Here is a 26,907-nt window from a genome sequence, read left to right on the forward strand (position 1 = left end):
TTAAAATTATTTTATCTAACAGAGTATTTCTGTTTCTGCTCCTGTTTCTATTCTTATTGTAATGAAATTGTAAAAGGCACAAGAAGTCCTACTGTATCTTAGACTAAAACAGTTGATCCATTAGAAAATCAAAGAAGCATTTTAAGACATCACAGATAAAATGTCACATTATAGACTGAAGTTAATAACCTCAAACATCGAACGTCTCTGATCACGCAAAGAAAAGTAATATGTTATAACTGACTAATTCCCTAATATGAAACTATTTCCTTCAAGTATAAGAATACTCTATAAACAATTAATTTCAAAGTATTAAATATTTACTCCTATTGCATATTTAATCTATCAAAAATCACAAAAAAAATCCTATGAGGTCAAGGTATGTGACCTATTATCACAGTTAGATTAAAAACCTCAACCTCATGACAGTCTTCCTACAGTGAATACAGCCCTGACCCTTTTGAGCTTCAGAGGGTCTTGATTGCCTCATTTTATGTCAAAAAAGCTGTTTGCTAATGTTGCGTTAACCTTTTTCTTTAGTATTCACTTTTTGTGTATTTTTTCTCGTATGTCTGTATTAATCCTGTGTCATTATTCTTTACATCTTTTGTAAGTCTACAGAAACTTGCCTTAAACAAGCAGCCTACACTTTGTGTTTACATGCATGGCTGATGACTTGACTAAGTAAAAGTATTACACAGGGAATCACAGTTTTATGTTGTTAGTCATGTGGAGATACTCAAAGTTGAGGTAGCTGTCCAACTGAGGATCATTACACATATAGATTGACACGTGAACTCTCTGTCACTCTGTTTCCCCCTCACTGCAGACAGACAGCTGGACTCGGCCAGTCTTTGAGCACGGGGCACAGAAGGGGGGTGGTCCATCATGGGACATGGTGTGAAGTAAGAGCCAGTTTCACAGTCCCACAGTCACAGAGCTAAGTTTTCAGCCACCAGAGACGCACTACCGCTACTGTCTGGGATTCCCAGTTCCTCAGCTAAAGGGCCGTCTGTCCGTCTGACTGACCCGACTTCATTTTGGCCAATAGTTTTATTGGTTTTCCCGAGAGATTTTGAGAAGAAGGGAAAACATTCACCATGCAGTCTTGCGCCAGGTGTGGGTTTGTGGTCTACCCAGCTGAGAAGATCAACTGCATTGACCAGGTAATACATTAAAGCATTTATAAATAAATGCCTTCTTGGGTTAAAGTGAACTCTCAAATGTGTCTGTGTTAGCCATAAAACTAATAACAGCTGCACAATGGTTATGGATATAAGATTGTTTTTAATTAAAAGACTGGACAAAAAAAGACTTACAGTTTAGCAGTGACATTAAAGCTTTAGAGAATCGGTCATTGAGTCCATGTGGAAAAATGTGATGTGATTACTGATGTTATTCTGGGCCTCTTATTAATCAGATATAACAGAAATTACTTGTCCAGCATTTTTTCTCTGCTTAATGAACTAGATTCCAGTCATGTTTCCTCTGAACACGGATTTAAAGATTCATGGTCTGTCTTTCTTTTTCTTTCTTTCATTTTTGGCAGAATTGGCACAAAGCATGTTTTCATTGTGATGTCTGCAAAATGGTACTCACTCCAAATAACTTTGTCAGCCACAAGAAGAGGCCATACTGCTCTGTGTAAGTAGGAGTCAATACTACTGCAATGCCTATTGAGCGTTTGTAGTTAATCACCAGACATGATAAAAATAAATAAAAACGTAATCTTTTTTTAATGAGTAAAGCACAGAGGAGGCAAATTAACTGCATCTTAGTAAACCACGATTGCACAATAGCCAGGGTCCCATTTTTAACGTTGTGAATTACACCTGGTGTGACCATGTTGGCAACTATATGTGTATCTCATCCTTTCAGGCACAATCCAAGGAACAACACATTCACAAGCGTCTATGAGACCCCCATCAACATTAACGCAAAGAAGCAAAGTAAGGCCAGCAGTGAGGTAAGAGGACATCCTGAGCAAAACCACAGCAGCAGCATGCATGCCATACAACATGTTTCAGTCCTCTGACTCACTGGCATTGTTGTTGCTGTCTATGGCACTAGAGGAAAGACAGTTTATGGCTGTGTCTACTCTAAAGATTGTTATTTATACTGAACACCGAGGTCTAAAAAGGCAGTAAAAAACTTGAGATTTGACCCTGAGCATTTGTATCCATTACTGTTGGATCACAAAGGTCTAAATCCTTCTTTACGAGAGGTGGTCGGTGGTTCTGAGGCCGTGGTGACGGAGGTGGTTTGGAATGGAGACTGGCTCAGGTTATTTCTGTTTCCCTGACAGGGGCTAGATACCCCCCTCCACTTAGCCCACTTTATGCTTCAACGGGCTAAAATTATATGTCAGGAAAAACAGCTTCACATCCCTTCCTCTCCTCTGCTCAGCCACCTGTTTCTGTCTGTCTGAGTCTGTCTGTGCCTCTAAGTTCACGCAAGGCTCTCATGCTTATATTAGCAGTAGGCTAGCAAGCGCCTCGGCTACTGTTTTAAGCCACTGGAGGGATGTGGGAATTAACATTTCAACATTTGATCTGAGGGCTGACCTCGGATCATGAGTGGCCCTCAACCCCCTGTCTAGATTTACCCCACTGAACATTTAAAAAGTGTATATCTTGCTTGGGTTAACATGCAGCTTTTGCTTTCTTATTCCTATTGATTGTACTTTATACCCTTTAGGCGATGATGCTCTAGAGACGTCACTCTGTCCTGTCTCTTCCTCTGACATAGAGCTATTCTAAGATTAGTTTGGGATGGTTTTTACAACTCTAGGATGATATACAAAGTACTCTATTCTGGTTTGTTCTGGGCAGGTCTTGTACCATCTTGAGTGGAACATCTTAGTTATTAATACCAGCTCTCTAACATTATCCCTTCATCATTTAGCTTTTCAGCTCAGGTTCTCCTGCAGCACAAGAATAGAGAGATGTTTGGCACTGTTTAAGTAAAGCAATACCAGTTAGGACTAGCAGTAAAAAAAATATATTTTTATTTTTAGGTGATTAGTAGCATCCAACTACCAAAATGGATGCTGCAGTCACATGTGCAGCATCTGCATGTGCAAATGCTCGCTGGCCTTGGCTTAATGCTTGTCATCCATGTGCCATCCTTGTAGCTGAAGTATCGCGAAGATGGCGAACGCTTTATGTCCACCTTCCACTGTGACACGAGATCCATGGAGCTGAAGAAGGCTTGCCTAGCCAATCAGATGGCCAGCCAGGTGAGCTCCTGGGAGAGCAACTGGCCATTGAACCCTTTTAAAGGGAATTTTCAACCCAAATTCTTATCTTTATCAAATAAAAGAGAGAAGAATTACAAATTATTCTTCAAACTTCCTAATTTCTTCTACTTTAGTATTTTAATTCAGCCAAATCTTTTGTCTGTCATGAGTAAGCACTTGTTTATTTTTTGTATGATTTCACATAAATGAATTGCATGGCTTATTTAACAGGTTCATAAAAACCTTGCAAGATGCATAATTGCCTGGTTTAGGAACATTTGTAATTGACCATGTTTATCTTTTATATATAAACCGGCCTTTCAGTCTCAGTCTGAGTTCTCACAGCAGCAGACCTGGTATTCAGGGATGGTGAGCAACCAGGAGATAGTGACAATGTCCCAGGCACAGAATACCATCAGTGATGTGAGTACACGTTTTTTTCTCACTGGTTGTTGTGTTGTTGTATCATGAGTATATTCTATTTAAATAGTTGATATAAAAAAAACTTACAATTTTTAACAGTGTTGGTCACATGGCTGATTTTGTGGCTTCTTTTTTGTACAGGTCAAATACACAGAAGAATATGAGCAGTCAAAAGCAAAGGGTAGCTTCCCTGCAATGATCACACCGGGCTACCAAACTGCCAAGAAGGCAAATACCTTAGCAAGTAATGTAAGTGGATTTCATTTAGCTTTCTGTACCTCACAGAAAAGATTAAACTTCACTGATTTTCCCTTTCTGTTAAACAATCCATGCAAGTTTATCAAAAATTCAAGAGGCCAAATAAAAATGCTTTGTTGTCTTTCTCTTCAGCTGGAATATAAAAAAGGACACGAGGAAAGAGTTTCCAAATACACAACATTTGTGGACCCCCCTGAGGTGATTCTGGCCAAGAAACAAGGACAAATTGTTAGCGATGTAAGCCCTTCAGACATTGTTGACTTTTTTTTTTTTAACTAGCTCTGCTCAACTATAAACATATATATTCTTACAATAATATATTTATGGATATGAGGCATCACCTCTTTTTCATCAGTATGCCTACACAGAAGAATATGAGCAGCAGAGAGGTAAAGGTAGTTTCCCTGCACACCTTACGCCTGGATACAAAATGTCAAAGAAGGCCACTGAGCAGGCCAGTGACGTAAGTAGTACAAAACAAAAAACAAAAAAAACAGCACACACATATGCAAGTAAATACTAATGCATGTAAATGCTGTTGTTTTCATGCTGAACCAGATTAAGTATCGTCAGATGTACGAACAGGAGATAAAGGGGAAAGCCAGCGCTGAAGCGGCTGTTACTGAGATTGTCCATGCCAAAGAAAATGCAGAGAACTTCAGCCATGTATGAAAATTACTGTCACTGTTCCATCAGTTTGTTTTAATTCAAAGTGAACTAAATAAAGCAAAGTGCTCTCCTGTTTCCAGATTGCCTATACTGAAGAATACGAGCAACAGCGAGGCAAAGGCAGTTTCCCCGCCATGATTACGCCTGGTTATCACCTTGCAAAGAAGGCACAGGAAATTGCCAGTGATGTAAGTATCAATCTGACTGTGGACCCAGTGAAATATTTCTAAAAGCTGTAAGTATCTTTGACAAACATGTAATTGGTCCATCTTGGTAAATGGACTGAGTCTTATTTAGCCCTTTTCTACTCTCCCAGCGCACTCAAAACGCTTTATACAACATGCCACATTCACTTTCTTCAGTGCTTTCTCACTAGCATTCACACTCTGATGGATGAATCAGAGAGTAACCTGGGGTTAGTATATTGCCCAAGGATATTTGGCATGCAGACCTGAGGAGCCAGGGATCAAATCACAAACCTTCCGATCAGCAGATGACCTGCTTTACCTCCTGAGCCCCAAATATGTTGAGTCTAACATTTAGATGCTTTGTTGTGTAGGTGTTGGAAGGATTGCATGTAGTTATAAAGGGAGCTTGTATCTGTCATCTAGTCATGTGGACTAGTAGTAAATGTTGTCAAAACATTGCAGAGTGTAGTGTGTAAGAGTTTCAGCTTCATCAATCAAGTGTCCTTGTCAACACCGGGCAGAATAGCAGACGAGGGACAACAATGAGGAGACTTGATGTCATCATTCTCTAAACTATCCGCAGTGAATGAATTAGACTCTGTTTGTGTGTGTTCCTCAACCTTGCAGGAGCAAAACTGTTTGTCCTTCTCCTCCTGCAACACGTTTAGTAATTTTTCATCTCTTTCCAGTTAAAATACAAGAAAGACTTAAACAAGATGAAGGGCACGTCACACTTTCACAGTCTGACCTCTGAGGATAATCTGGCACTGAAGAACGCACGAAAAATCAACAAGATTGTCAGTGAGGTGAGGCTCGTGAGAAGCATACAACCTTCGCTAAATACATTTGTGTGTCTAGATTTATTCAGAGCGTAGGGAAAGAACAATGTGAATATTCAAATAGCTTTTTGTCTAAGCAACAGTCAGTCTCAGGTAAATGTATGTATGTGTGTTTAAGAGTGGGAGATATTGGGTGTACTGTGTCAGCGTCCAGCAGACATGAAGCCTCCTGAATTGCATTTTCAGCATCTCTGAAATGCTTGTGTGGTGAGGTGACAGCTTACCTCCAAGGTCATGGCCCATCCTGCCAAACTAAGGTTACCTCACACTGCGCTTTATTTTTAAGAATCTATTCTTAGCCTTAAAAATATGTGTGTTAGAAATTAGCTCTTATTCTGAATCTAATTTTCCACCAAAACCACACAGACACATTATCTCAGTTTTGTTTTTTTGTTTTATGCTTCAAATAATGTTTATGATATAATGACAGACTGTAAATAAAGAACATAGCATGGTTAGTGAGTTGCATTTTAAACCCTGGAGTGTAGTCGTTTTGGCTTTTTAATCCAAAAGTAGAAATATTTGGATGAGAAGTTATCAGCTAACACTAGTGCTGCTCTATACTGCGAATTGTAAAGTATTTTAAGTAAATACAGGGCAAGTATTTCAGATACCAATGCCCACACTGATACTTTTTAACCTATAAAGGCAGCTTGTGTAGCAAAGAGCAGCATGTCATGATTTTAAAAAATGAATCATCATCATCATTATCATCATCATCATCATCACATTTAATAAACACTAAATCACTTTCAGTTTTAGTTTACACAATAAAACACACTTTTCAGCTTTTTATTGCTTATGGAAACTGTTTTTTGGAGACCTGGAATGTAAATGTGCCTGTCTCTAAAGCACTTTGTGCCAGTTTCTGTTGTGCTATAGATTTGACAGTGAACACAAGAGTACTGAGGTATATTTTTGCATTAAAAAACAAATATTTAACCCAATTCAGTGGACTACATACTCAAGTAAGAAGATAGAAATAAAATATCAATCATATAGCACTACTGTCGATCCAAAACCAATACCAGCGTTGGATTAATCTGCCCACCACAAGCTAACACTAGCAAACGTGATTAGCATGGTGCATCAATAGACTTTATATTAGTACTAAATGTGATACTGGTATTTCACTCACCACGCTGGAGCACAAAGCATTAGATTTCTCAGATAATTTTATGAAAATATTTTAAACAGCTCCAACGATTCAAACAGCATCCAGAGGTTGAGATCAGTGACTTTATTTGCACTTAAGCATAAAGCTAGCAGAAAAGACGGCCCCAATAACAGCCATGATCACATAACTTCAAGCACCAGTGTTTAAAGGTGAGGTTTCCCCTGTGTGATATTTTCATGATAAAGAGACTGACATGTTAAATAGGGAAATGGTTTTAATGTTAAGCTCAGCAAAGCATGTTTAAGATTAAAGGTTGGTCTCAGAGACTCTCGAGTGATGATGGAGTGTCAGTGATGGTGACTGATTAGTGGGAGGAACTTTACTGTATATTTAGCCATGTAGGCACCAATGTGCCACAAAGGATCAGCTCTCACTGTGGAAAACAGAAAAATGAGGTTGCAGTGAAAAATGTTACAGCTTGGCTGCTTTATTTTTACGTTTGCTAACAGGTGGAGTATAAAAAAGACTTGGAGAACAGCAAAGGACACAGCATCAATTTCTGTGAGACCCCACAGTTTCAAAATGCAGCCAAGGTTGCCAAGTTCACCAGTGATGTAAGTTTAATCGCAAAAACAATGTCAAATATATATATTTTGATAATTTTGTAGATTTTTTGACACCCTACAAACAACGTATTTATATATTAATACCTGATATTAGCACATGAACATGTTTCTTTTTAAACAAATATTTTCTATAGAACAAATATAAAGAGAAATACACTACTGGTATGAAAGGCCACTATGAAGACTCGGGTATTGATAAGAAGACCATGCATGCCATGAAAGCGAGGAAGCTGGCAAGTGATGTAAGTCTTATTTTTAATCAAATCAGTGTATTAGATCTGCTTGGTTGGATTTGATTTCATATTACACGGATAAAAAGAAACAATTTTACATGTTTAATTTGTAAATAGAAAATGATAAACTGTCAACTGTCTGTGCGAGTGATTTTATTGATGTGGTGGTTTTGTCCTGCATATCTCAGATTACTTATAAACAAGGCTGTGAGCAGGAGCAGGCTGAATACAACTACCCGGCCAATCTTACGCCAGGTTACCAAAGCCAAAGAAAACTGGATCCACTGAAAGAGGTACAATATAATTAAGACAAAGGGACATTTTAACGCTAAAAGGGTTTTTTTTAAAAGCACTTAAAATCAGAAAAATTATTCAAATGTAAAGTCGGTTCTCAGATAGCAAACTTCATCCCAGCGCTGTTGTCATTGTGGTTGCAGAAGAACTACAGGCAGCACATTGACCAGGTGAAGTACAAGTCAGTGACAGACACACCTGACATTGTTTTGGCCAAGAAAAATGCTCAGCTTGTCAGCAACGTAAGTAAACAGTATAACACCATGCATAACACTTAATAAGTTTCTTATTTTTTCTAACCATGTAATTCATGTGGCCTCTAGTTAAATTACAAAGCCGGGTATGAGAAGACAAAGCATCAGTACACACTATCCCAAGACCTGCCCCAAATCCAAAAAGCCAAAGCCAATGCTGCTTTGTGTAGCGATGTAAGTTTACTCTTCTCACACTTGCATCAATAGCTTACCTTCACTCGTCATGCAAGCACCCAGAATTCAATACCAATCCACATGATCTATCTTGTTATTGGCATTATGATGCCATAACCCATTTCTGTTTCTTCAGATTAAATATAAAGAGGAGTGGGAGAAGACAAAGTTTAAAGCTTGTGAAATTGGTGTGGACGATCTGAGCGTCAAAGCAGCCAAGGCCTCCCGAGACCTTGCAAGTGACGTAAGTAAACTCACGCTTCTCTTTGCTGCAAAGACATCTAAGCAAAAATCTAAGTGGCTTTAATCAGAAGTAAAAGCTGGCAAATGAAATCAAGTCAGACGGGCATGTGTTTCAGATTAAATACAAAGAGAGTTACATGAAGAACAAGGAGAAGGCTGTGGGGGTCAACGTGAGCGACTCCAAGACTCTGCACTCTCTGCAAGTGGCTAAGATGAGCAGTGATGTAAGTAGAATTGCTTGACCTGCAATGTAATAGTGTAGACTTGTGTGACTCACACAAGCCCAGAGTATAACCTCAGAGGTTACCTATTGCTTTTTGTTACAACTTCAGATTGAATACAAGAAGGGCTCTAAAGAGAGCCAGGCCCAGTACAGCCTTCCTCTGGACATGATCAACCTAAGCCATGCCAAGAAGGCCCAGGCACTCGCCAGTGACCTGGAGTATCGCACAAAGCTCCACGACTACACAGTCATGGCAGATGACATCAAGGTCCAGCAGGCCAAAAAGGCTTATGCCCTCCAAAGTGAGGTGAGAGAGCCACCTGAGGGTGATATTTTGGTTAAGGGGTCTCTTTTAAATGCAGAGACATGAAGAAAAAGGCAAAGAGAAGTCTTTTGGAGAAGTCTTTCTTGACATTTGTTCCTCTCTGCAGAACCAGTATCGTTCAGACTTGAACTGGATGAAAGGAGTGGGCTGGGAGACCGAAGGATGTCTCAACATCACTCAGGCAAAGAAAGCTGGAGAGCTGCTTAGTGATGTGAGTGGAAATGTGCTTGTGTTTATATTTTAGTTTGTTGCTGTTTTCTTTCAAGCACACCATTTATTTGGCTGCTTTTTTCTCTCAGACCAAATACCGTCAGAAGGCAGACAGCATCAGGTTCACCCAGGTGGCTGATGATCTCTCCATCAAGCACGCAAAGAAAAGCCAGGAACTGCAGAGCGATGTAAGTCTCCACTTTAGAGCCGGAATGAGACGCCATTCATTCTAGTGCATTCTTGCAGTATATACTAATCTATGTGACTTTTCAGTTGGCCTACAAAGCAAACACAGAGCAGATGCTGCACCAGTACACCATCACAAAGGACGAACCTCTTTTCAGACAAGCAAAGGCTAACGCGGACCTTCTCAGTGCAGTAAGTTCATTTATAAAAAAATTGATGTAGAAAACAAATATTCACATTTTTAAACTATATCTGTTATCTGCTACGTTATACAAGCTCCTCAAGAATGTGCAGTTGACTGCCGTGTGTCTCACACTTGAACTGGTATAAGTTCATGCATGCAATCATTTGACAAATTATGTTTTAAAGGGACTTTATGTGGAAAACCAAGTACGTCCCTTGTTCTTTCATAGAAATTAAAAAGGTAAAAAACTAGCTACCAGGATCTGCAGAAAACGATTACTTTCAGTTATTGCTGCTGAAGATGATTCTACAAGTTAATGAATCATAGGGTATCATTACAAAACTGTATATATCAACCAAACACACACACACACACACACACATATATATATATATATATATATATATATATATATATATATATATATATATATATATATATATATATATATATATATATATATATATATATAAAATGTCACAAACAAACTGTATTTTATCTTCTTAAAAGCAGTTTGATTCTGTGACCTGGTTCGACATAGTGTTGTTCTCAGAAAGCGGAATCTATTTAAGCCAATTTCTTATATTCAGCTGAACTTATTTAGTGTCTCCATATGGTACAAAATCAAGCTGGTTAGCCAGTTATTCAGTCCAATAATTTAAAATTATCAAAATTAGATTTGCTTTTAAAAATCCACATGACGTGATATAATGCACTTTAAGTCTTTTGAAGTAGCAGCTCACGCACCGTTCAACGTGAAATTGTCTTTCACGCTTAATTTGTCTCACAAATTGTCTCTAGTCTGTCTCACGCAGCCCTCACAGTTTTCTGTGTTTTCACCTGAAGGTGAAAGCAATTTAACGAGTTTCTCAATATGTGCGTGTGAGGTGCTGATATGATTTTTTTCCTCATGCATTTGTCTTTGCAGAAAGTGTACAAGAGCAACTGGGAGAAGCAGAGGGAAAAGGGCTTTGAGCTCCGTTTGGACTCCCTATCTATACTCACAGCAAGAGCCAAGAGAGACCTGGCTAGTGATGTGAGTTTCTATTCTCTTTTACTCTGAAATTTGCAATAACCTTAGGTTAGGTTGAGTTGCAGCATTTTGAAATCATTGGATTCTTTAAGAAGTAGCATTTAGCATCTTGAACCATTTATTTCTTGTCTTTTTGCAGGTGAAATACAAAGAGACGTATGAGAAAAACAAAGGCAAGATGATTGGCATTAAAGCGGTCAGTGAGGATTCTCAGATGGCTCACTCCACTCTGGCCACCAAACTACAGAGTGATCGCCACTACAAAAAGAACTACGAGGACACTAAGACCAAATACAGGTGAGGCCAAGCTTAGTTCTTTACACCCAGATGCATCTGGTACTAGAGATAAAGTAAAGGGAGTCATTTATAGTTGGGTATAGTTTCTTAAATCTGTGTTGCATGGTCTTCTTCAATTAATTGGTAATAAGTGAAGCAATTCATTTTGCATTTTCTGAGTTAGCGAGGTCATTTAGCCCTAATATTCTTATCTTTATACCTCAGAGGGTAATGATGCATGTGTTATAGCATTTCAGTAACTCTAAAAATGAGATAAAGAGCTTATATCATTTATCAGATATCAGTTGAAGAGGAAAACTACTGACAGAAGCTTTTAGATTATTACAAACATTATTAGCAGATTCCTTAGCAATATCCTGCTTTCTTTTCATACCAGCAGCAATTTAGAAAGTTTTACAGGACATTTCATTTCAAAAGGTCAAACAAGCTCTGATAAAGACTGCATGAGCCATCACCCCAGATAAAGTCAAAGTAAAATGAAGTGTATTATCCTTCTTTTTAAGTAGACCCCAATCAGCAAAGAGCTGAACTCAACTCAACAATAACTGACCTTTCATTTTCTGCAGTTTTGGAACAAAGCTCCTCATTGAAACTAATCTTCATTTCCAGTGTTTCCCTGGATATGCTGAACATCAGCCATGCCAAGAAGGCTCAAGACCTGGCAACTGAGACCAATTATAGGACTATACTCCATGAATACACTACTCTGCCAACTGACATTAATGTTGCCTGGGCGAAGAAGGCTTATGGACTACAAAGCGATGTAAATCTTACTTTTAGGCACTGGAATGACCAATCATTTCATGCAAAAGTACTGCAGAATTTGATACTGATATGTGCGCACGTCTGTTTTCAGAAACAGTATAGGTCAGATTTGAACTGGATGAAGGGCGTTGGCTGGGAGGCCTCGAAATCTCTGGATGTCCTGCAAGCAAAGAAAGCTGGGGAGCTGGTCAGCGAGGTAATGTTTAATACTATGACTGACAAGGCATTGCTCCGAGTAGCTATAAAACAATCACTGTTAAATGTTATTAATATTTCCCCCTTTTTTTTTTAGTAAAAATGAGGCAAAAGTATTCTTTTTTTAGATCAGTCTCAATCTTCTTAGTGTTCAGTTTGGTTAGAGAGTTATATCACAGAAACTTCCAAGGTTTAAAATCATATCTGTTTATATATTTTTCAATTCAAGTTGAAGTTCATACTTTAAAATATGAGGAAATCTGATTTTACATGTTAAAAAACATAAAACTATAAAGCTCATCCAACATATCCAGGCATTCTTTCAACTATGAGAAAACTTGCTCCTTCAGGCCTATGGGCTAAATTTCCATTCAGAAGCCCAAAACTATCAGGCTTCTGCTCTGTGGAACCAGGTCTCACTTTGAGTACAAGAGACATATAATTTGACATTATGTAATTTAGCATTTCTTGTTGCCCTAACTGATAAGTTCATGTGGATTTCATCTTAATTTGATAGCTACAGGGGTGGATTTTTAATTCGATTCAGGGCGTATAAGTCCCTGCTTCCTATAATTTCCAGATGCATAATGGGTGTTCTAATCTAATGAACCAGGTCTTATGTTGAACTCAGGAGAGAGGTCTCTGGTTCGAGTCCGGATGCCCCCTACTTAGCAAACATTCTTGACTGTCATGCATCTTAGTGTTTTCAGACACAATCCGAGTCAAAGCCTTAGCTATTAGGGTTCTTTTAAAGAATTAGGAGGAATAGGGCTATAGCTCAGTAGCAGAGCATTTGACTGCAGATCAAGAGGTCTCTGGTTCAAGTCGGCATGCCCCCTACTTAGCAAGCGTTCTTGACTGTCATGTATATTCAGACACAATCCGAGTCAAAGCCTTTCCTATCAGGATTCTTATAGAGCATTTGACCCCAGATCAAGAGGTCTTTGGTTCAAGTCCGGATGCCCCCTACTTAGCAAACATTCTTTGAAGGCCTGACTTTGCGTTCAGAAAAATCTAAACCTTTAAAATTTCCCTTTTTTCCATTTCTAACGTTTAATTTCATGAAAGCTTTGTCAGGTTCATTGGGCATGGGTATTGGGGGTATAGCTCAGTGGCAGAGCATTTGACTGCAGTTCAAGAGGTCTCTGGTTCAAGTCCGGATACCCCCTACTTAGCAAACATTCTTGACTGTCATGCAGCTTAGTGTTTTCAGACACAATCCGAGTGAAAGCCTTAGCTATTTGGGTTCTTTTAGAGCATTAGGAGAAATGGGGGTATAGCTCAGTGGCAGAGCATTTGATTGCAGTTCAAGAGGTCTCTGGTTCAAGTCCGGATGTCCACTACTTAGCAAACGTTAATGACAGTCATGTATATTAAGACACAATCCAAGTCAAAGCCTTTCCTGTCAGGGTTCTTCTAGATCATTTGAGTCAAAACCTTTCCTATCAGGGTTCTTCTAGAGCATTTGACCCCAGATCAAGAGGTCTTGGGTTCAAGTCTGGATACCCCCTACTTAGCAAACATTCATGACTGTCATGTATATTCGGACACAATCCAAGTCAAAGCCTTTCCTATCAGGGTTCTTATAGAGCATTTGACACCAGATCAAGAGGTCTTTGGTTCAAGTCGGGATGTCCCCTACTAAGCAAATTTTCTTTGCAGCCCTGACTTTGCATTCAGAAAAAACTAAATCTTTAAAATTTCCCTTTTGTCCATTTCTTCCGTTTAATTCCATGAAAGCTTTGTCAGGTTCACATGTCAGGGGTAATGGGGGTATAGCTCAGTGGCAGAGCATTTGACTGCAGATCAAGCGGTCTCTGGTTCAAGTCGGGATGCCCTCTCCTTAACAAAATTTCTTTGAAAGCCTGACTTTGCGTTCAGAAAAATCTAAATCTTTAAAATTTCCCTTTTGTCCATTTCTAACTTTTAATTTCATGAAAGCTTTGTCAGGTTCATTGGGCATGGGTATTGGGGGTATAGCTCAGTGGCAGAGCATTTGACTGCAATTCAAGAGGTCTCTGGTTCAAGTCCGGATACCCCCTACTTAGCAAGTGTTCATGAATGTCATGTATATTCAGACACAGTCAAAGCCTTTCCTGTCAGGGTTCTTATAGAGCATTTGACCCCAGATCAAGAGGTCTCTGGTTCAAGTCCTGATACCCCCTACTTAGCAAGCATTCTTCACTGTCATGTATATTCAGACACAATCCGAGTCAAAGCCTTTCCTATAAGGTTTCTTATAGAGCATTTGACACCAGATCAAGAGGTCTCTGGTTCAAGTCCGGATACCCCCTACTTAGCAAACATTCTTGACTGTCATGCAGCTTAGTGTTTTCAGACACAATCCGAATCAAAGCCTTAGCTATTAGGGTTCTTTTAAAGCATTCCGAGAAATGGGGGTATAGCTCAGTGGCACAGCATTTGACTGCAGATCAAGAGGTCTCTGGTTCGAGTCCGGATGCCCCCTACTTAGCAAACATTCTTGACTGTCATGCATCTTAGTGTTTTCAGACACAATCCGAGTGAAAGCCTTAGCTATTTGGGTTCTTTTAGAGCATTAGGAGGAATGGGGGTATAGCTCAGTGGCAGAGCATTTGACTGCAGTTCAAGAGGTCTCTGGTTCAAGTCCGGATGCCCCCTACTTAGCAAGCGTTCATGAATGTCATGTATATTCAGACACAGTCAAAGCCTTTCCTGTCAGGCTTCTTATAGAGCATTTGACTGCAGATCAAGAGGTCTCTGGTTCAAGGCCGGATGTCCTCTACTTAGCAAAATTTCTTTGAAGGCCTGACTTTGCGTTCAGAAAAATCGAAATCTTTAAAATTACCCTTTAGTCCATTTCTAACGTTTAATTTCATGAAAGCTTTGTCAGGTTCATTGGGCATGGGTATTGGGGGTATAACTCAGTGGCAGAGCATTTGACTGCAGAGCAAGAGACCTCTGGTTCAAGTCCGGATACCCTCTCCTTAGCAAACGTTCTGAATGTCATACATCTGAGCTTTTTCAGACACAATCCGAGTCAAAGCCTTTCCTATCAGGGTTCTTATAGAGCATTTGACCCCAGATCAAGAGGTCTTGGGTTCAAGTCGGGATGCCCCCTACTTAGCAAACTTTCTTTGCATGCCTGACTTTGCATTCAGAAAAATCTAAATCTTTAAAATTTCCCTTTTGTCCATTTCTAACGTATAATTTCATGAAAACTTTGTCAGGTTCATTGGGCATGGGTATTGGGGGTATAGCTCAGTGGCAGAGCATTTGACTGCAGATCAAGAGGTCTCTGGTTCAAGTCCGGATACCCCCTACTTAGCAAACATTCTTGACTGTCATACATCTTAGTGTTTTCAGACACAATCCGAGTGAAAGCCTTAGCTATTTGGGTTCTTTTAGAGCATTAGGAGAAATGGGGGTATAGCTCAGTGGCAGAGCATTTGACTGCAGTTCAAGAGGTCTCTGGTTCAAGTCCGGATACCCCCTACTTAGCAAGCGTTCATGAATGTCATGTATATTCAGACACAGTCAAAGCCTTTCCTGTCAGGGTTCTTATAGAGCATTTGACACCAGATCAAGAGGTCTTGGGTTCAAGTCCGGATGTCCCCTACTTAGCAAGCGTTCATGAATGTCATGTATATTCAGACACAGTCAAAGCCTTTCCTGTCAGGTTTCTTATAGAGCATTTGACACCAGATCAAGAGGTCTTGGGTTCAAGTCCGGATGTCCCCTACTTAGCAAAACTTCTTTGAAGGCCTGACTTTGCCTTCAGAAAAATCTAAATCTTTAAAATTTCCCTTTTGTCCATTTCTAACATTTAATTTCATGAAAGCTTTGTCAGGTTCATTGGGCATGGGTATTGGGGGTATAGCTCAGTGGCAGAGCATTTGACTGCAGTTCAAGAGGTCTCTGGTTCAAGTCCTGATACCCCCTACTTAGCAAACCTTCTTGATTGTCATGTATCTTAGTGTTTTCAGACACAATCCGAGTCAAAGCCTTAGCTATTTGGGTTCTTTTAAAGCATTAGGAGAAATGGGGGTATAGCTCAGTGGCAGAGCATTTGACTGCAGTTCAAGAGGTCTCTGGTTCAAGTCCGGATACCCCCTACTTAGCAAACCTTCTTGATTGTCATGTATCTTAGTGTTTTCAGACACAATCCGAGTCAAAGCCTTAGCTATTTGGGTTCTTTTAAAGCATTAGGAGAAATGGGGGTATAGCTCAGTGGCAGAGCATTTGACTGCAGTTCAAGAGGTCTCTGGTTCAAGTCCGGATGCCCCCTACTTAGCAAACATTCTTGACTGTCATGCATCTTAGTGTTTTCAGACACAAACCGAGTCAAAACCTTAGCTATTAGGGTTCTTTTAAAGCATTAGGAGGAATGGGGGTATAGCTCAGTGGCAGAGCATTTGACTGCAGATCAAGAGGTCTTTGGTTCAAGTCCGAATGCCCCCTACTTAACTGTCTTTGCAGGCCTGACTTTGCATTCAGAAAAATGTAGATGTTAAATATTTCCCTTTTGTCCATTTCTAACATTTAATTTCATGAAAGCTTTGTCAGGTTCATTGGGAAGGGGTATTGGGGGTATATCTCAGTGGCAGCGCATTTGACTGCAGATCAAAAGGTCTTTTGTTCAAGTCAGGATGCTCCCTACTTAACAAACGCTCTTTGCATGCCTGCCTTTTCATTCAGATAAATCTAAATCTTTAATATTTCCCTTTTGTCCATTTCTAACGTATAATTTCACAGAAATTTGACTGCAGTTCAAGAGGTCTCGGATTCAAGTCGGGATACCCCCTACTTTGTAAGCGTTCTTGGGTCTCGTGCTTCTTAGAATTTCCTGACACAATCCGAGTCAAAACCTTAGTTGTCAGGGCTTTTTCCAGGCCTGACTTTGAATTCAGTAAAACACTGTTCCTTAATTTTTCACCTTTGTTCATTTCTAAACTATATTTTCATACAAATGTTGTCCTATCCTTTGACTCTCCTTGTTCTTAGTGTTTCCTGACACAATCCGAGTCAAAGCCTTTGCTATCAGGGTTCTTCGAGAGCATTTGACCCCAGATCAAGAGGTCTTGGGTTCAAGTCGGGATTCCTCCTACTTAGCAAACATTCTTGATAAATTCTTTTGGCCATTTTCTTGTACCTACATTTTCCAGAAGCCCATCCTGTAAAGAATCTGATATCTCAGAAGTCACTTCTTTTTATCTGGTGCAGTCTTTTTTGTAATGTTCTGCATATGATACACGAGGCTGGAATCTACATGCACTATTCTTAATCTCATCATGAGCAGCCACTTATTTGTCATTCCACTCATGTTACCACCATTAGTTTATGAAACAGAACAGATCTTGGAGCCCGTCCTGAGCGAGCATTTTTCTGTATACTGTTTGTGAACATGTGGTTATGTATCTATCTAACAAAGTCTCCTTTTGTTTTTCCATCTTTTTGATTTTTTTAGGTACTTTATTTTTTAGGATCCATCCCACATAGCAGAAAAGTCTGGTCTGGATCTGGTGTCAAGCCGGCACAGCTGGCTGACTTCTGGCATGGCAAGTGATATGTCATCCAGATATGTGCCAGGCCTGATGTAGATGGCACTGTTTATGCGATGGCATGCCACATCTGGCCCTATTATGTTTTGGTTTATGTGGCCCAGGCTCATACAAAACAGGTCTGGCCCAGATCCGGCATCAAGCTGGCACTTCTGACTGACTGGTGTCGTGGCGGGGTGTATATCAACCAGATGTGGGGCAGGTCTGGCAATGATGGCACTATTTATGTTACCATTTTCCTGTTTTAGTTAGAAGACCCAAATGCCATGTTGCGATACTATACTGCTATGGTAGCCAACGTTTCAATTGCAGGTTTGACAGGTTTGTGATGTACACTTTATCCTAAACCTAGTGAGGGTTTAGTCATGTTTACCACTGGGTGGCTGAAGCTCAGGAGGTAGAGCAGGTCACCTACTGATCAGAGGGTAAGTGATTCGAGTCCTGCCTCCAGTCTGCATGTCAAGAGTTAGAATATAGTTAGGAAGCACCCAGTTTAGACAAAGTGTGTGAATGTGGCATGTTGTACAGAGCACTTTGAGTAATCTGGATGACTAGAAAGGCATTATATAAGAATCAGTCCATTCTCTGTCTGAACAGAGTTTTGTCTTGCTAGTTTTCCACTATTATGTTCCAGTACATGTTGTTATTACATGGCTTGATTAAGGTACACATTAGGCTGACATCTGGGGCCAGAGTTCAAAATGTTCTGGGCCAGCACAGGGCCAGCAGTGTGTCTGCAACTGGCCCATGTGTGAGCCACCTCTGGCAAACCAGATCGGGGCCGTCATTCTTTTCGGTATGTGGGCCATGTGTAAGCACATTGTGTGGGCCAGATCCAGGCCATACCAATTTTGCTATGTGGGATATTTATGATATAGTGTGTGCCCTCTAGTGGTCCCAACACGTATATGCATTGAGTTTTTTATGGTTGCCTCCCATTGTTACAGCCTAGTGTTCATCACTGGGGTATTTTTCTTCTCCAGAAAAAGTATCGTCAGGATGTAAGCGCTCTGAAGTTCACCAGTGTTGAAGACACTCCAGAGATGAACCAGGCCAAACTAAGCAACAAACTTGCAATTGATGTAAGTTCAGCTGACATTTGTAGCCTCAGCCATATGTTATTATTGCGTGATATAGCATACAACAAACATGTTGTTACCTAGCTTGTTGAGTTTTTTTGGCCCACTTGACATATGCCACAAAAACCACTGTAGCACCTAGAAGTTCACCAGATTGAGTTATTTTAAGGCTTGTTTCATTGCGGTAAACTGATCTTTAGTGCTGTTTTTTCTTCTTTACAGAGGTTGTACAGGGAGAAGGGTGAAAACATGAAGCACAACTACACACTGAGTGGAGAGTTACCCGAGTTGGTGCAAGCCAAGCTGAATGCCATGAATATCAGTGAGGTAAAACCATACATAGGCACATTTAGTCAGTCAAAAAGTTCTTCTCTGCGGCAGGTTTTATATAATGTTTTCGCGGTGAAACTGAGTTTGTCCATCCGACACATTTCAGACGCAATACAAGGAATCTTGGAAGAAGATACGTGATGGCGGTTACAAGCTGCGTCTGGATGCCATTCCTTTCCAATCTGCCAAAGCATCTGCAGAGATCCTCAGTGATGTGAGAATCCATTTCATCATATGAAACCACATTATTACTATTTTTTAGCAGAAAGTTGAACTGAAACTGCTCTTGTCAACACAGATTTTCAAATAGCTCTCCTCACTAAGCTTTGTGTGTTTTGTGTGTCATTTCAGCAAAAGTACAGAGAAGAATTTCAGAAGACCAAAGGGAAGATGATCGGCCTGAAGGGACTGCAGGATGACTTGAACATTGCTCACTCAGTCTATGCCAGCAAGCTACAGAGTGATGTGAGTACTTAGTTTCTGCAGTTTAGCTGATAGAAATCATATTTTAATGATTATACAATATTCTCGTAATCACATTTCCCCATCTAGATCAAGTATAAGAAGGACTCTGCAAAGGAACTCTCAAAGTTCCACCTACCCATGGACATGTTGGAGGTTGCACATGCTAAAAAGGCACAGTCATTAGTCAGTGACCAGGACTACCGGCTGTCCCTGCATCAATACACCGCGCTGCCGGATGACTTGAAGCTGCTAGCTGCCAAGAAAGCATACACCCTGCAGAGTGAGGTGAGAGTGACGGCAGACAGCTGCTCGCAGCATCTTTTATTTATAGATTTAACAACGCTCTTCTGTCACAACTGAGCTTGCTGTGAAAAAGAGCACAAAGGCAACATTATTTGTACTTTACAATTTTAAACCATTAAATCAATGAACACATGAAATGCTGTATTTGTAGATCAAAAAAAAACCTTTGCAGTGGTTGTTTCTATGTAATGAGACTTGTTTTTACATTCAGAGATGTGATCAAGATTTTCAGTTTTTAGTGCCAATTGTTGAGGCCAAGCTATTTTAAAGAAACAGCTAGTATCTGATACTTAAAGTGTGTTTGAGGCTGGTTACAAGGCTGGTTTATTTATCTCTGTAACAGACAGCACACGTCTACCAGGCAAATTGATTATTAAAGGCTGAAACTTGTACTAGATAGTAACTGACAGTAATAAAATGGAATCACGTTTGCTTCTGTAATATTCCTATTTTATTCTTTTTTGTCCACCCTACAGAAATTGTATCGCTCTGACCTGAACTACCTGCGTGGCACAGCCTGGATCGCCACTGGTGCTCTGCAGATTGAAGGATCCAAGAAGGCCACAGACCTCATCAGTGAAGTGAGATATCCCCTATGCTTTTCATTTACTTTCTGCCCTTTTTAGTGCTTTCAGTGCATGTTAGGTTGCCTATATTCACCCTATCTTGATGCATGATCAAGGGAAATCGTATAGTTGATTCTGGATCTGACGTTTTCAGTGGTAAAAATGTTTCACTATAAATTTTCTGGGTTTAACTTTTGATTTTGTTGGTGGGAATTCAAAACATTGACTTGATTTACACCAAAAACTAACCGTTTAATTCTCTCTGCAACAGAAAAAGTACCGTCAGCAGCCGTACAACTTCAAGCACACCTCTGTTGCTGACTCTCCAGATATTATCCATGCCAAACACAGTTCACAGATTGCAAATGAAGTAAGACAATAACGTTACTGTTTTAGTTTCTCCTTTTCTTGTAAATGTTTTTTTGCTTGCTTAAGCTGCAACGTTCCTTTTTAAGATTACTAGAAATAACCAGGCATGTTACTTTGCTGGAAATATTTGATGATTTGAATGATAATAAACTGGGTTTTATCTCTCTGTCCCAGCGTTTGTATAAGGAGAAAGGGGTGAATGACCAACACAGCTACACTATTACATCTGAGAGGCCAGAGATTACACAAGCAAAGATCAATGCAGCCAACTTTAGTGAGGTACTTAACAGCATACAGTGATCATAAGCATGTTCTTTTCAAATGTTATATGTATATACAATATAGATAACTTTTTTTCTTTGCAGATAAAGTACAGAGAGTCCTGGCACACTCTCAGGGCTCAGGGATACAAACTCACCATGCAGGACATCCCCTTCCAGGCTGCCAAGAGCTCCACGGGCATCGCCAGTGATGTAAGATCACATTTGTTGAACAGCACAGCAAAACCCAAGCATTTAAAGAGTTAAATCAACCATGATTAAGTTTTAAAAAAAAATGCTCACTCTAAGCTCTGGTAAAGTAGGAATCGTATGCAGGGTTTTGTATCCTTTTGATTAAAATTTGCAGATCAGTTCCAGTTGATTAATCTAACTTGTGTCTCTGCAGTACAAGTACAAACACAACCACCTGCTGGAAAAGGGGAAGCACATTGGGGTCAAATGCATCATGGACGACCCACGTATGCTGCACTGCCTGCAGGCCGGCCGATTGGCCAGCGACCAGGAGTACCGCAAGGATGCACTGACAACCAGCGGACAGTACCACCTCACACCAGACATGATTAATCTGGTGGCGGCTAAGAATGCGCAGGCACTGGCCAGCGACCAGGACTACAGGACGAGGCTGCACGAGTACACGGTGCTCCCTGACGACATGAAGGTCAAATGGGCCAAAAAGGCTTATGAACTGCAGAGTGAGGTGAGGGCTGGGAGTAAAGAAGAGATTAAATTACTAATAGGAAGTGCAAATGTCCTGACTCATCTATTGCTCTATTACTTTATGTTTAGAAACTCTACAAGTCAGACCTCAATTTCATGAAAGGGGTAGCCTGGGATGGAGTGGGTGCGCCTCAGCTGGAGTCTGCCAAAAAGGCTGGAGAACTTATAAGTGATGTGAGTAATGCACCGAAACCTGTTAATTTATAATATTGCTGCAGTTTACTGTCAAATTAAAGTAATATATCCATCATGTTTATGGTTTTAATTAAACTCCTGTAAGGTTATGAGCTCCAGCTCTGACTGCATATGAAGCTGAATTTAGCATTTATGCAGTATTGCTTTAAAAGCTTTCGCCATCTGTGTCTAAATGTGTGTGTGGTCTTCCTTCTTGCAGAAGAGGTATCGCCAGCTGCCAGACAGCCTGAAGTTTACCTCAGTACCTGACTCTCCTGATATAGTCCACGCTAAGACTAGTTATCAGCAGTGCAGTGAGGTAGGAAGAAGATGGAAATGCTTATAAGAGAGAACTGATTCAAAAACCTGATTCCGCTCTAAGTCTTTTGCTGTCTTAGCTGCTGGCGGTGATATTTCTACCTTGTTCATGCCTGTGCCTCTCATCCACTACAGAGGCTGTACAAATCTGGAAAGAATGACGACATGCATAAATACACCTTGCATCCAGATGATCCAGACTTCATCAGAGCAAAGATGAATGCCCAGCAGATTAGTGATGTAAGGCACATTTATCAGCTAAATACTTACAAAAAATATTTTTTAAAATCCTTTAAAAAAAGATGATAATATCTCTACATAACATTTTAATCTTGAGCATTATTTTTCCACGAAGAAAGTTTACAAGGCGTCTGGGGAGCAAGTGAAGACATCGGGCTACGACCTGAGGCTGGACGCTATTCCCTTCCAAACTGCCAAGGCTTCCAGAGAAATCGCTAGTGATGTGAGTTATGGGCCTTGTTGCATTGAAATACATTTTCGAGGCTATTATTCCAGGACAAACATTTTTATACTATACAGTAACAGTATTAAACAAAGGCATTTAAAGGATGCTGACCCTGTATTTCTCCCTGCAACAGTTCCGCTACAAGGAGGCTCACTTGAAGGAGAAGGGCCACCAGGTAGGCCTGCGCTGTGTGGAGGATGACCCTAAGATGTTGCACTCTCTGGCAGCAAGCAAACTCCAAAGCAACTTAGAGTACAAACGTCAGTCCAAGGAGGAACGTGCCCACTACAACATCCGCCCAGATCAGCCTGAGTTCCTGCACGCCAAAAAGAGCCAAGCTCAGGCTAGTGACCTCACCTATCGACACAAGCTCCACGACTACACCTGTGACCCCGAACAGCTCAATGTCAAGCATGCAAAGCAGGCCTACAAACTGCAGAGTGATGTAAGTTGTGATGCTCGTGCAACTGAGCTGGATCTGAAAATATAATTACTGTCATTTATTGATGTGTCATTTATTGATTGATTGATATGTATTTAGGGAAGAAGCACTGTTAGGTGCTCAAAAAGCAAATGTCTTGTGCAACAGTGGGACCTATGGCATGAGCCAAATTCAGTGTTTACTTTTAGTCACACGATGATCCTGAAAAAACAAGCATGTGTACTTTTAACACGGACAATTGCCCCATGGATTAACATTGGGGTCATTTTGTGGTTGCTGGTTAGAGCGTTCTCATTATTGAACTGGTCTGTGTATTGGTCTAATAATGAGCCACAATTCTGTGAATTCTTTTACCCTCTTTGAGTTTATTGTTTTGGTTTTCCAGTTTACAGATCCCATGTTTTTTGGACCTTTTGAATCATTCTTGCAGTTTTAAGCCACAAAGTATAACTGCTCAGTCAGAGCAACTTATTTTTGGCTTGTTTTGTTGCCTTAATCAGAATCATAATTCATGTTTTTTTAATTAAAAAACTAACTGACTATAAGCCCAGGCTTAACCAAAATCTTCCAAAGATTGAATGAAATGTATTGAAAACATTAACCCCAAGTTATTTAAGAATGCCATGTATTAAATTTGGGCCACTTGCTTATTTGTAGTAGAAATATACCACTGTCATTTCTTTTCTTTTTTATTCAAGGTGAACTACAAGTCGGACCTGAACTGGATCAGAGGAGTGGGCTGGACCCCTCCTGGTTCTCATAAAGCAGAGCTTGCACGCCGGGCTGCAGAGTTGGGGCTGGCTGATGGAGTTAGCGCTGATGAGGCTATTGCGAAGTATCAGCAACACATGATGGTAAGTTCATCATGGAATGGTGACAATAGTGATTAGTACAGTGTCTTTAAAAAAACAAAAAAAAACCAACATATATATATATATATATATAAAATAAGGAAGTCCTTAGACAGCAAAGGGTCTTGAAAACGTCCTCTCTGTCTTCCTTTCAGCTGCATTATCAGCAGATGATGGAGGAGCAGCAACAACAGCAACAGCAAGCTTCTGAGCAGGTGGAGACCAGTGAGGAGATCCAGCAAGGTGTCAACATGGATGCGATGGAAGTTCTTCATGTCAAGAGGAAGAAGACCATCCAGACCGTGCAGAAAAAGTCCAGCACCACCACAACTTCATTCAGATCCATGGAGAAGAAGTCCAGCACCACCTCATCTTCGTCTTCAGCCACCCTCCAGAACACAACCAAGTCCAGTAAAGTTGCTGCCATAGAAGAAGCGTAGAGCAAAGGAGAAATTTGGAGACAGAGATGGTCACTTTTAGAAAGTGTGCTTATATTTTACTGTGTTATTTTACTACTTTGATGAAGCGATAATTGTGACTTTGCAGTTACATGAGAAGCCACAATATTATCAGAGCTGCTATAGATGTAATAACAAACTGCAGCAGAGTTCATATGATTAAGAGTGAGATTAAGCATGTTGAACCAGGACAGCACTAGTGATGTTTGTTGGAAGGATTGTTGGTATTTGTGTGAGTGCTAAGGTGTAAATTTCAACTGAAGAGCCATTTTTAGCAAATTCAAGCAAAACGACAGGATTAACAAAGCTGAATTAAGGTTATTGCAGGTTGAAGGTCAAACTGAGTGGAATGCTGAAGGAAAGTTTGTGCTTTCATATACTGAGTGTATTTGGAAGAAATATGGGCTGGACCAGATTGTTATATGGCCACTGATGCAGAGTGCAAAGGATTTCAAACTCATCTTTTTACACTTTGCTTGGTCCTTTTTAAAAAAAAATCTGATAAATACTGTATGCTGAAAGTTCAAATGATGAAAGCACAAAACCTTGTTGCAGTCTTGCAAAAAAGGTTTGATCATTTTATGCACTTTCAACCAATGAGTAAGAAGTATAAGCCTACTGAAGTGATGGGATCTACTTTTGTCTGACAGGTTCAGCTTTGTGAGTTTGTGTCTCTTTTAACTCAAAGCTGGGCTCGGAGTAAATTCTTGGTTTTATCAATGATTAATAAACTGTTTTTGTTGGGTTGTTTTCCCAGGCAAACTAAGCTTTTGTCCCTTTTTATTCCCAGAATACAAATGACTGCTAAGTACAGAAAAACACACAGCAAAGTAAGGTGAATCACATGACTGATGTTGAGGTGATCTTGCTCCTGATCTAGCTGTATGTATGGATGCTGGTGTAGACACCAGGCTTGTTCTTCTGACCACAGCTCACCACTAGAGTGACATAGTGCATGCTGTTTGTGATTACTTTCACACAAACCCCCAAAAATATATGGTCACACACACCAATGGGCCTCCAGAATCAGCCTGCAGTGTCAGACAGACCAAGATGTTTTATGTAATGGATCACTAACATTTTTGATGCATCTTATGATGTAAAAGCAATCTGCAAGAATTTTGGATTACTTTGATATAGAACAAACAAAATAAAATACAAGTTGCCTGAGAACTCTTCCAAATTCAAAAGACATACAGTGCATCCGGTCTTTCAGTCTTACAACACAGTATTAGGGCCACATTGAGAGATTACAGATGTTTCAGTGTAAACTACAATGGCTGCTATAGCCTCTGTAAAAGTGCTTTGTGTTGACAAGTTAGTGAAATGCATCCATCTGTCTTTACTTTGATCTTACCCTGTTTTGTTTTTAGGCAATTTTATTTCCTGCCTTTTAGATTGCTCTCTCTGACATAATTTTGGACCTCTTTCTTATAAACCCTTCTGCTGCCCTTTGTTAAAATCTGTTTGCTAACTGAGGTTTTCCATACTTTAAGTTGTTTTTTGAGTTATTTAGCTTCAAATTCTCCAACATGCTTCCCTGTGTCTATGTCATGCATTTGTATCCTTCACAGGTTCTGCTATAATAATTATCGTGTCTTATTTTCCTTTTAAAAGGAAGAATTAAAAACACTGCATTTGATAAATGTGGCAAACCAGTGTCGTTGTAAAGGGCCTCGGCATCTGCCATCTGAATTTACAAGAGACACATACCTGCAGTGTTTGTTACATCCGAGACCCAGAAAGTCTGAGTATGTGGTGAAAGGATCTTCCCCAGTTTGAATTTCTCTCTGTCTCTCAATTTCTAATATAACAGTCACATGACAAAAGTAGACAAAAAGTATATAAACTATAGCAGAGTTATCAAACTGTAAAGTGAGCTCAGATAAGGAAAATAAATGCAAGGCACAAAAAAGCGAATATTCTCTAAAAAACAACAAAATAAACATATGTACTTTTTTCCCTGGAAAAAGCAAATTGATACTTAACATATTAAGTAACTTAGAGCAACATATGTTGCCATCTGGCCAATCCAGATGTGTTATTTCAGATAATGTCTCGAACAAACCACATTCTGCACCTGCTTGAGCGGCATGGTTTATAACTCTACAGATGAGAGCCAATTTGCCACATGTCAAGATTTTTTGTGTGAATTTAAAAAGAAACAGCAGTAGCAAAGCATGTTTTCAAGAATCCTACAATTGGTGTCCTACGTTCATAAACACAGAGCACAAGTTAGTGAAATCCATCCATTCTCTTTCTTTCTTATAAATCATTCTGCTTGATGCAACACAGTGACAAGTTCAAATGTCATATTTCCTGTTCAAAACCCGATTGATGGGGGTTCATCCTGGCCCCAGAGTTGTATTTTATGTCATGTCACTGTTGCTTTATATAAATCTCTGTTGATTTTAGTTATCAGAAGTAGAAGGAAACCAGTCCTTTAAGTTTTACAGAGTTCAGAATAGCTAGTTCAGATGCTATGGAAGCCTCCTCCTGCAACTGCAAATTCTACATTAGTTTTTTCAATTTTATTAAACTTTATTAAACTTAAACTTTACTAATTTAGCAGAT

At 39.9% G+C, this 26,907-nt stretch overlaps 1 protein-coding gene and 12 non-coding genes across 14 annotated transcripts; all 13 read left to right on the plus strand.

The window, feature by feature from the left end:
* Positions 1–864: 864 nt before the first annotated feature.
* On the plus strand, positions 865–25,974 carry nrap (nebulin-related anchoring protein). 2 transcript variants are annotated; one of them, XM_085416470.1, is made up of 43 exons: positions 865–1,166; positions 1,550–1,644; positions 1,879–1,966; positions 3,134–3,238; positions 3,563–3,661; positions 3,803–3,910; positions 4,052–4,156; positions 4,275–4,382; positions 4,478–4,585; positions 4,669–4,776; positions 5,466–5,582; positions 7,242–7,346; positions 7,493–7,600; positions 7,780–7,884; positions 8,029–8,127; positions 8,209–8,313; positions 8,450–8,557; positions 8,673–8,780; positions 8,889–9,086; positions 9,211–9,315; positions 9,404–9,502; positions 9,588–9,692; positions 10,613–10,720; positions 10,857–11,014; positions 11,624–11,777; positions 11,871–11,975; positions 18,498–18,596; positions 18,816–18,920; positions 19,030–19,137; positions 19,275–19,388; positions 19,476–19,673; positions 20,168–20,272; positions 20,529–20,627; positions 20,801–20,905; positions 20,992–21,099; positions 21,293–21,604; positions 21,694–21,798; positions 22,019–22,117; positions 22,252–22,356; positions 22,472–22,579; positions 22,716–23,027; positions 23,723–23,878; positions 24,031–25,974. In XM_085416470.1, exons 1-43 carry the CDS (start codon positions 1,101–1,103, stop codon positions 24,313–24,315), a joined length of 5,400 nt encoding a protein of 1,799 aa, XP_085272596.1. In that variant the 5' UTR covers positions 865–1,100; the 3' UTR covers positions 24,316–25,974. The 2 variants fall into 2 exon arrangements, with proteins under 2 accessions (XP_085272596.1, XP_085272597.1); XM_085416471.1 differs by lacking the exon at positions 3,134–3,238 and having other exon boundaries at positions 24,031–25,973.
* On the plus strand, positions 13,072–13,143 carry trnac-gca (transfer RNA cysteine (anticodon GCA)). Its single transcript has one exon. It is a non-coding gene; the product is annotated as a tRNA-Cys (tRNA).
* On the plus strand, positions 13,245–13,316 carry trnac-gca (transfer RNA cysteine (anticodon GCA)). The gene has a single exon. It is a non-coding gene; the product is annotated as a tRNA-Cys (tRNA).
* On the plus strand, positions 13,744–13,815 carry trnac-gca (transfer RNA cysteine (anticodon GCA)). Its single transcript has one exon. It is a non-coding gene; the product is annotated as a tRNA-Cys (tRNA).
* trnac-gca (transfer RNA cysteine (anticodon GCA)) lies at positions 13,945–14,016 on the plus strand. Its single transcript has one exon. It is a non-coding gene; the product is annotated as a tRNA-Cys (tRNA).
* trnac-gca (transfer RNA cysteine (anticodon GCA)) lies at positions 14,370–14,441 on the plus strand. Its single transcript has one exon. It is a non-coding gene; the product is annotated as a tRNA-Cys (tRNA).
* On the plus strand, positions 14,543–14,614 carry trnac-gca (transfer RNA cysteine (anticodon GCA)). Its single transcript has one exon. It is a non-coding gene; the product is annotated as a tRNA-Cys (tRNA).
* trnac-gca (transfer RNA cysteine (anticodon GCA)) lies at positions 15,204–15,275 on the plus strand. Its single transcript has one exon. It is a non-coding gene; the product is annotated as a tRNA-Cys (tRNA).
* Positions 15,377–15,448, plus strand: trnac-gca (transfer RNA cysteine (anticodon GCA)). The gene has a single exon. It is a non-coding gene; the product is annotated as a tRNA-Cys (tRNA).
* On the plus strand, positions 15,824–15,895 carry trnac-gca (transfer RNA cysteine (anticodon GCA)). The gene has a single exon. It is a non-coding gene; the product is annotated as a tRNA-Cys (tRNA).
* On the plus strand, positions 15,997–16,068 carry trnac-gca (transfer RNA cysteine (anticodon GCA)). Its single transcript has one exon. It is a non-coding gene; the product is annotated as a tRNA-Cys (tRNA).
* trnac-gca (transfer RNA cysteine (anticodon GCA)) lies at positions 16,170–16,241 on the plus strand. The gene has a single exon. It is a non-coding gene; the product is annotated as a tRNA-Cys (tRNA).
* Positions 16,343–16,414, plus strand: trnac-gca (transfer RNA cysteine (anticodon GCA)). The gene has a single exon. It is a non-coding gene; the product is annotated as a tRNA-Cys (tRNA).
* Positions 25,975–26,907: the final 933 nt, after the last annotated feature.

Source organism: Rhamphochromis longiceps, linkage group LG8, assembly GCF_057381845.1.
Source record: "Rhamphochromis longiceps isolate RC_006_pf linkage group LG8, R_longiceps_female_GT1.1, whole genome shotgun sequence".
Lineage (NCBI taxonomy): Eukaryota > Metazoa > Chordata > Actinopteri > Cichliformes > Cichlidae > Rhamphochromis > Rhamphochromis longiceps.